This window comes from Agrilus planipennis, unplaced genomic scaffold, assembly GCF_000699045.2.
Source record: "Agrilus planipennis isolate EAB-ADULT unplaced genomic scaffold, Apla_2.0 scaffold4, whole genome shotgun sequence".
Taxonomy (NCBI): domain Eukaryota; kingdom Metazoa; phylum Arthropoda; class Insecta; order Coleoptera; family Buprestidae; genus Agrilus; species Agrilus planipennis.
The window spans coordinates 954611-965107 of record NW_020442463.1 but is presented as its reverse complement, the minus strand read 5'-3'; the positions used below and the strand labels follow the sequence as shown (position 1 = coordinate 965107).

Sequence of the window (10497 nt, the reverse complement as noted above, 5' to 3'; positions counted from 1 at the left end):
TTTGTTATATTTATTATTTTATATCTAGTTACATTAACTTTGAACCAAAACTATTATATATTTATTAAAATTATATAAGGGTTCTCACGGCCAAAGTATATAGCTAACATAGTGCGTGAAATTAAAAACACCCAAGGAATTATACGTAACACTTACTTTATAAAAAATTATTTTATTCAAAAAATAAAATAAAAAATACTTCTCCATTAAAATCTGAATTTAGGATTTCTCACTGACTTAATAATGTACCTAAACCAGTTACTGTCAAATAATTTCGAGTTAGATAAAGTTAAATTTTTGCTTGACAGATATCCTTCCCTTCAAGGATGATGGATTTTCTGCAACCAAGGAGTTCCTGGAACGAATTGTCGATATCTTACTGGACTATATACGGGCAGAGAACGACAGAAATGAAAAGCTCCTTGAGTTTCATCATCCGGAAGAAATGAAGAAAATTCTAGACTTGAAAGTTCCTGAAAAGGGATTAACCCTGCAGCAACTAGTTCATGATTGCGCTACTTCTTTAAAGTACCAAGTAAAGACAGGTATGTAAACAAATGTACAGTTTAATTTTAACAACAGTAAATTCCACATTAAATGGCAAAAGAAATCCGGGTATGAATGTAAAATTAACGAACAATGGCCTAATTACTTTTCATTAATTATGCGTTCTAGGGTCTATTGTATAGTACTCAAATCAATTTCATAAGATTAATTCAATCTAAAGATCGTAAAAAATGTATTTACTAATTACACTTTTGATTAAAATTCATCCCATTAAAAAATAATAGATTTTTTGCGATTGGATTTCATTTTCAACCCTTCGAAAATATATTTCTTTTATTTTGTTAAATGTGCGATTCAGGTACTGTTTACCGTTTTTCATGTAGAATTTAATCCATTTGGTCATTTTTGAAAATGTGAGGCCTGACAATCATGCTTATGGAGTATCAATCATGCTTATGGAGTATCAACCTCGAGGGTTACCTTCACCCCCTAAATATGTTTTCCACAAAAAAATACGTATCTAATCGTTTTTTACGTGGATTTATATATTACAACTATTACTAATTTGGCGACGGTTACCTCGGAAGCTTTCGTTGTTAGTTTAGAATCTCATGGTCCCTGGTCTTAAGATTGCGCTGTGACAAACCCCGTTTGTTCATTCATTTCTGCATTTCTATTTTTACAATTATACAGCGAGACACATGATTGACAGTCAACATTTTCGTTGTTTTCAATTTCACGTCTGCGAAGGCTCATGAGATTTTGAATTAGCTGTACCAGTTACTTTTACCACATCATTTTTTAATTATTCTGTATTAATTGAAATAAAACAATTTAAGAATCTTGGATAAACAGAATGAATTTTTTTATAGTAAAGATCTACTAAGCAGAAAATGTAACATATGAACGAGAAAGAGGGTTCAAAAGATTTCTGTAACCAATCTGCTTTCATCTCGAGCGATTGCTCGTAATAATTGAATGTCTGTAATCTTGAAACAAAAGAATTACTTGCGGACAATGCACACCCTCGGTGACGCCGGTTGGACACGTGGCCTATTGAATAACACTTTATTCCATGTGACTTGTGCCTTCGGAAATAGGATTTTTATTGAGACATAAACATGGACCACGAAGCGATTTTCTTTTATTTATTCAATTCGAAATTCAAAAATAATGCAAACATAGTGGAGATCATCATCATCATCATAAGGTCGTCAGTTCTAAAACTGGACCTAACCTAACCTCCACTCTTTCCTATTCTGAGCTAATCCTTGCATTTCCCTAAAACTAGGACATCCCACATCCTTAAATATTTCTCAACAGTAAAATAATTTTGATCTACCTCCACTTCATGCCTGAAATTGTATCCTACCAACCTATCTCTCCTATTTCTTATTAACTTCCATACTCCTCTCTAACACCTCTTCATTTCTAACCTTCCCTGTTCACAGAATCCTCATCAATCGCCTTTAACACCACATTTCGAACGCTTCTAACCTTTTCTTTTCCGCCGCGCCCACCGTCCATGTTTCGCACCCGTACAGCACCGCGCTCCAGATATACCTTTAACAATCTTTTTCGCATTTCTAAATTAACCATTCGCGAAAATATAAGTGACTTCTTTTGTCATTCCATCCTTTTTTATCTCTATGCTCCTTTCATCATAACTTATCTGACTTCCAGATACCAAAAATCAATCACTTCTTCTAATTCTTCGCCTCCTGTCTTTATATTCACTTTTTCCCTATCTCTTTTTCCCTTGCATACCAGTATTTTTGTTTTACAATACTGTTTTATCAATACCGCTACCGTTTTATTTAAGACTATAGCTAACGTCTCCTTACTGGATGCTAATACTGCTGTAATAAATAGTAAAGTGCAGGAAGGACTCGCGGACCGAGGATTCCGTACAAACTTTTTTCAAATCAGTCCCCAAAATGCATAATTACAATACTACAATTAAAAAATACTTTTTTTGTGAAGTGACTACAAATTTAAGCTATTAGGATTTTTCCCTTTACTTACTACATCACATTATATACTGTACATGTGTGTAGAAAGAACTGTTATCTAGAAAAGATCCGACTTCAAAGTATTCCTGTACATTTACTCATGTGGACTTGTGGACGCGAAGTGGACTATGTTTCTCTGTCCGTCTGATTACTCTTCAAATCAATTTTTCTAGTTCTTGAATGAAACGAAAAAAGTTTTTGAAAAATCGATTTCCTTGAGACTCCACGATATATGTATGTCCTCGAAGAACCAAAGATGTTTTCTTTCATGGAAACTGCTTGTACTACGTGAACGAATGTTTTTCATCGAGTCGCGTCGTCGCTCAATCTTAACACGAGCTTTCACTTAAAACACTTGGAATTGGCGTAGATGTAAGTACGTTTTCAGTATAAATACGAGCTAGAAGAGGGAACGTCGATCTTTCTGATCCTCGGGATAGACGGGTGAGTGGCAGGAATTCTGATGGTATAGAGTCGTACTGTTCGTGCTATCTCCCTTCGGCTAATGGAGGTAAATACAGCCGGTCCGAAGTGGCGTTAATCTGTCTCTAAACGCGCCAGGACTTGTGTCCAGCGACACGGAAAATAACATCGGACTGCGTTTACATACATGTTGTGTAGCGTGTACTTAGTACTGTATGCCATACTGTATAAACTTTGCGAAATAGTAGACTGCATTTTTGTTTAGATAGCTCTATTCAAGTATCAATTGAAAAAATGCTTCGAAAATCCTTTTAAAGGATTTCAGTTACATTTCGCATGGAATTACCTATTTTCCAATTTCTTTTTCCTATTTTTAACTTTTACGTCTCCGTTTTGTAGGTACTTTAATATCCGTAATTATCCTAAATAATTAAACAATCACACCAATTTATGGTTAAATTGACCAACATGTCATATTTTCTAGTTATAGACAACTCAAAAATAGATATGTATATCAAAATTTTAATGGGACAGCAAAGAAATATAAGGATTTAAAAATACGTCTTTTGAAATTTTGGGCGTTATATTTTTAAAATTTTTTCTGAAACTTCATTTCAAAACATATTCACAAATTATGAAACAAAAGTGCGTTTGTGATGAACTTGACAAACGGCTGCATATTTTGAAGGCCTTCAGAATTAGGATGTACGGTATTTTTGGTCTGCTTATATAAAATTAAGTTAAATTTGTTAATAATTATGATCAAAAACACCAATAATAAAAACCCCCCTTATTTTCAGGACGTATACACCTCAAATGAAAAGAATTTTTCCGCTTTGAATTAAACCTGGCCCCTTATTGGAGTTCTTTTATAATAGTAAATTATCATTTAAAAATTGTTGTAGTTTTTGAAATTAGAAAGGAATTTTTCCTGGATTATTGAGTTTCGCTTATTTCTTATTAACTTCCATAACGCCCTCTCTTATCTCTTACCCTTTCTAATCCTTTCTCACTTCTAACCTATTCTTTTTTGCAGCGCGTACCCTCCATGTTTCACACCCCTACAGAGCTGAGCTTCAAATATACGTTTTTAATAATCTTTTTCCTATTTCCAAAGCCGATCGCGAGTACAAAATTGATTTCTTTTTTTTCTAGTGCTTTCTCCATGCTGGGCTACTACTTCCCTAGATAACGAAATTCTTAAAATCATTGCATTTAACGATGCCTTGATATGGCATGGAATTCAAACTTGCGAATATTGAAGTGATTTTTTTAATAACTCGAAAGGTTTTGATAAAAACGTTTATACGTAGAACAATGAAGCGCAGACAATTAATTTGATTAATTACATTTTTTGTTTTTGCAACTTTTGAACCCGGAAGTCCGACGTACAACGTCACTCTGAATATAACGTACTAATGGCATTAAAAGTTAAAGCAATTAATCAAGGTGCGTGTCAAATGCCACGTCGTCGGTGAACGGGGCAAACTAGCACATTTTACGACTGTACCCATTCAGTTCTTCCGTACAAACAAGAAGAGCGAGTGGATGCTTGATACTTGCGGCACTCTCCCTTCGCAGAGGCAGAGAATGCTGTAATTAAGGGCACTCAAAGCTCCCTCTCGATCAGACCCCACAGTCACGATCCCACGCCGGATTAAAAACTACCCCTGCATGTTCGGCACTACAAGAATTTGTTATATTGGTATTTAGGCACTTTACGACAGATTTTTCAGAAATACAGGACTACTTAATGGAATTTCTCTTTAATATATCCTGCCTGTTCGGAAATTAAAAGGGCTTTCGATGTTTCTTTTTTACTTTCGAAATGTATGCTAATATTATGAAATAAATACAATAAAATAAGTGTCCTATAAGAAAAATGGACAATATTCATTAAAAAATTTAGCATTACAATTAGTAATCAGTTTACGTTCTTCGTGGAACTTAGATTTTTAGAAAGTATGACTTCTTTTAATTAAACTATAGCTAAAAAATCACCTCTTTAGTTAAAAAATTTTAGACAACGTGATTTTGACATTTGGAGCTGCGAATTTGACAATCTAACCCATCGCTTTTGTTACACAAGCGTATTTTCCAGTTTTTTTTAGGGTTCCTTATCTCAAAAGGAAAATAGAAACCTTTATTGAATCACTCATTGTCCGTCTACAGGTCTGTCAAGACCCTTTTCCTCAGGAATGCATGTAGGTATCAATTTAAGATTTATATCAAATGTTTGGGTCTGCAATCAATTGGGGATCTTAAAAAATCAAACTTCTAACGCAATCAGAAGATACAGCCGTTTATGCCGCATATTTTGACGTTCGTAAGCAAACCAAGGCCTATAAGGTCCTTCTCGTTGGCATAAAATTTTAACATTTGACAAGAAAAGTAATGTATTATAGCACAAGTAAAGAGAAAAACCCAAAAACCGTAGATTTGTAGTTACATCGTCAAAACAATATTTTTTAACGTAATATTGTATTGTATGCCTCTATCAAGAATTTTGGCAGAGAGAAAAGTTGGAAGACCTATGGTTAAACCTACACCACTGACGAAAATTGAGCCCGTTAGATCACTTTAAAAAGTAGGAGTTATATCATGATTTTTCTTAATCACTGTTTTAAATCCAATGGTAACACTAATTAAAGCTTTTATAAATTTTGTATCAGTTCATGTACAGTTTGTTTGAAGTTGTACTCATCATCATTATAAAGTCGCCAGGCCTAAGACTGGTTGGACACGTACCTCCGCTCCGTCCTATCCTGGGTTAATCTTCGTAATTCCTTAAAAGTAGAACATCCTAGATCCACAACTACTCACGAATCTAATCTAGGTCTACCTCTATTCCTCTTAACTCTTGTTTCTGCTTCTATTATGTCTCTAACTAAGCCTTCATGCCTGAGGAGGTGTCCCACTAACCTATCTCGCCTATTTCTTATTGACTTATAGTCAGCTCTGTTCTACTATCATTTCTAACACCTTCCCGTTTCTAAGCTTTCCTGTTCACGATATGCTCATCATTCGCCTGTAACATCACATTTCGAACGCTTCTATCCTTTTCTTTGACTTTGCTTTATATTCCTACCACTCCTTCCTTATCTAACTTCCTAGATACCTAAAATCGGCCACTTATTCTAATTTTTCGTCTCCTATTTTGATATTCGCTCATTTCTTACTTTTTCTTCCTTGCATACAAGTATTTTTGTTTTACTTTTATTTATCTTTATACAATACTGTTTTGTCAATACCACTTCTATTTTATTTAAAGCTATCACTAACTACTTTACAATAATTTGCGTTTAAACCTTACAAAGACAAAATACTAATGCAAACAAACTTTTCACAATGTGGTCATATTATTTTTTTTATAGAGAATATAAGTTATTATTGTAATTTAAATTTTCAGACGCATTAAAATAATCTGTTATTCTTTTTTAATAAAAGACGCACTTTAAGTACGATGTACTTTTTGGACCCATCCGGTAACTATCAATATTTAAACATGAAATGATACTTTGGACGTCATCATTAGACCAATTAACATACCTTTCAATTAAATTCATCGATGAAGAAAACATTTTTAACGTTCTCTTATCGGAAAAGTTTTACTCAAAAGTGGAGTATATTATAAATGCGTAGGCGAACTTAATGAACAAATTTAGATTAAATTTTACCTGCCTTAGCACCTATATTTATAATCAATATCGAAAAAAGTATCGGTACTTTGATGGATTAATATTTAAGATCTGCTATTAAGCGATTCTTGGAAAATTACACTATCGACTGACGATGAGAACAACTAATACTGAAATTATAACTTATTATGTGACGGCTGTTAAATTGTTTGACATATTGGTCGTTCAGCAAAAATTTATTACCTTTTTTAGACTCTCCATCATCATCATCATCATAAGGTCGTCAGTCCTGAGACTGGTTGGACACGTACCTCCACTCTTTCCTATACTGAGCTAACCTTCGCATTTCCCTAAAACTAGAACAGCCCACATCCTTAACTATTTGTTAANCCTTTTTTAGACTCTCCATCATCATCATCATCATAAGGTCGTCAGTCCTGAGACTGGTTGGACACGTACCTCCACTCTTTCCTATACTGAGCTAACCTTCGCATTTTCCCTAAAACTAGAACAGCCCACATCCTTAACTATTTGTTAACATAAATCTAATCTAGGTCTACCCCTACCCCTGCTAACTCCTGTTTCTGCCTCTAATATGTCTCTGTCTAGACCTTCATGCATGAAAAGGTGTCCTTCCAACCTATCTCGCCTATTTCTTATTGACTTCCATAGAGTCCTCTGTTCTCCTATTCTTTCCAATACCTCTTCATTTCTAACCTTTTCTACCCACNAAAAATTTCCAAAGATAAATGTTTTATATCTGTACAATATACGACAGCCAATATTTTTAAGGGCGGCTATTTAAGAGTTTGCCGGGGGCTGTCTTAACTCTAGAGACGGTCCTGTAAACCAAAATAAAAGAGTAGTACATTTTTTAATAGTGAAGTTAGTCACTGAAAGAAGGGATTTTGAAAAATCTTTCGTCCATAAGAGAGGGACAAATGAGCGTATTATTCGTAAATGTTTTAATTAGCAAAAATCGAATTGTTTCAATATTGAAAATTGATACCTATAGACTCTTCTTCAAAAACTCATAGACACCTGTGCTTCACTCTTTTTTAAAAATTCAGACAAGAATTAGAAGGAAGAAGGAAAATACGTAGTGCTTTTCCTCTTTTATGAAGTTTATTAGATTCATTAAGTAATTTTATCATGTCTAGGTATTGTACACTGTACAAGATCGTGATTGATTAACATTATAGAATTTACGTCGTTACGTGACAGTTTAAAAATTATTCAACATTTATTGATTAAAGCAATAAAAAACAACTAATTTTCGAAATAATTATCTCATACTACGTAAAGTAACTCACTCAGACGAAACAATACCTTATCAGTAAAGAAACTTTTGCAGCTAACTAAAAATTACAAAACACATTAGCTGAGTGGAAAAAAAATTATTGAAATGCTAGACGAAACTGATTTTCTTCACTTACGGTATAAGATAAAAAAATATCATTCCATTCAATTTAAATTAGGTAAATAAGCATAATAGGTAGTAGCTGTACGAGAATTCTTCAAGCTGGAATTTGATCTTACTAGAGAAAAAAAGAGGTCGAGAACACAAAACTGCAAGAATAAAAACAAAATTCGAAAACTGAGTAGTTTGGTAAAAATCGAAGCAAAAAAAAGTGGAAACATCTTGTCAAAATGCTGCAATAAATGCTTCTATTTTTTTGAAAGAATGTTTTATAAATAAAAAGGGCGGGTTCAGACCTGTAAAAATAATTGCATCCATAATCATAATCCAATTGATATTGATTTTCTTTTCCTAATTTTATTTTCCTCTGTTATATTTAAAAGATTGCATGGCTCCAGTACCTAGGTATTACTATATTATATTAAAAGATAGTTGGATTTTAAAATTGTTGATTTACAAAAATCTAAAGCCATTTTGCATTGATTAGGGTATCTAGTTTAGGTATACGAGAACGTTTTTTTTTTATTTTCCCTAAATGATAAACATAATAAATGCTACTGATTATTATTAACGTACATTGTATTTTGAAGGCACCATAAAATTTTTAAAATGTTTCGAGTTTCCGGGAATCCCCGGGAATTTTCTAATTTTTTGGTAAGTTCAATACCGAAAGTGCGTCTAAAAAACTATAAAAATCATGCTCAGACAATTTTGAATCTAATAAAATTTTTGTATTATCAAATCATTAATAAACCATAATATCACAGAACAAATATTCAAGTCGCCAGAGTACAAATGTACAACTTATTGAGCGTATACTCATCGCCGAAATAGCTCAGTTGGGAGAGCGTTAGACTGAAGATCTAAAGGTCCCCGGTTCAATCCCGGGTTTCGGCAGTACCTTTTTTTGTTTTAATCATAGTTATAAAATTACGTTTGAAAGTTTAATACCGAAACAGTTATTAGAATATTTATTAAACACAACCATAAATTATTGTCTTTTTCATAATTCCGGTCGAGGTACAGTATAGATATATTTCAAAAAATGAAATGTTTGTTATCAAGGAGAGCTGCCTTTGCCGAAAATACAAGCTGATAAGATACTGTTGTCGACATAAAGCAAACAATATGATCTCATCAAGAAAAGATAGATTGAGGGTGAATGTTTGGCATCTAAATAATCCCCACAGCCCACAGTAACCACCAACGTCCATCGACAATATCGAATTCCCCGAGAGACGCGTGCCGCAACTTCAGCTTATTGTGTATTTATTATCACCCCTCACGCGCCTCAAAACTACCCTGATTGTGCCGAATTATGGCTTTTACAACTGTGGATGCCAGCTGAGAAGAACTGACAGCAAACGACGCTACACGACGCAAGATACATATATATATATATATGTATAACCACCGACGTCGAACTTATCCTTTTGAATCCAGTACATCATAGGGACATTTGTAACCGGAAATAAGTTTTTCTGTCAGAGGAAGTGGTATCTTTGTCGTACCAGTCTATAGGGGAAAACGAAGCGTCGAATGCCACGGAATGAAGAAGCAGTTTTTCGTATATAAACTTTTTATATTATGAAGTTAATTCTCACCACTTCCGCCTACTACGAAAATTGAAAAAGAAGATTTTTAGAATATTCCAACCGAAAGTATGACATTTTTCCATTATTTCTGTGAAGAAACATTCCCTTCCGGGTAAGAAATCGTAGTTACTCCTTATTAGGAATGAATTTTTAAGTACTTTTCTAATAAGTAGAAAGTGTGATTTTTTACTTAGGAACCTAGTTGCATTTTTTCGTCCCTAAAATCGGGAAAATCGTACTTTCGGGGTACCTATAGTAAAAATCGTACACGAACCTCGGAAAGAAAGTTTTTATCAATTAAAATCATTTAAATATCATGATTAAACAGATTCCAACAAGTAAAAATGTGAGTCAAAATAAGGTTGTAAACGATTTGTTGTTAAAAAAACAATCGCCTCCAGACAAGGGTTTTTTTCAAGGTGAACTTTTAAAGGACTTAAGTAGAAACTTGTGTAGCGTATGCGTTACTTTGATACATGACATTAGAAATTAGTATCACTAATTAAAACATAAAACCCACGAGTAAAAATAATATAAATAATTTAAAACCAATTAAAACAACTTGTAAAGATAAAACAATCAGTAATTAAAAATTAGTAACTAAGACCTAGACTTACCACGTGGCTTTTAATTCTTTTAAAGTGCTTTTATTGATTTTAAACGATTAATATTATTTATTATCTTATTTTTATTCGTACGTTTATTATATATTTAATTAGACTAATGTCTAGACTAAACTCCTAACTATAGTGGCGAAACGTCAGTGTAGACCAGCGGTTCCCAAATGGTGGAAGGGTCACAGGAGTTCCGCGAGATACGACCTTTTTATATCCCAATAAAAATATACAAAATTCTGGGAAACGTAAACATTCTGTATTTAACCGTAACAATAGCATATTTTT

General features: G+C 33.4%; 1 protein-coding gene and 1 non-coding gene across 2 annotated transcripts in view; both read left to right on the top strand.

Moving 5' to 3' along the window:
- The window catches only part of LOC108739428 (glutamate decarboxylase), a 45591-nt gene that overhangs the window by 17456 nt on the left and 17638 nt on the right, over positions 1-10497 (top strand). Inside the window, exon 2 of the mRNA XM_018473327.2 lies at positions 309-545. Within this exon, the coding sequence (XP_018328829.1) occupies positions 309-545 (237 nt within the window). The remainder of the gene's footprint in view (positions 1-308; positions 546-10497) is intronic.
- Trnaf-gaa lies at positions 8825-8897 on the top strand. The gene has a single exon. It is a non-coding gene; the product is annotated as a tRNA-Phe (tRNA).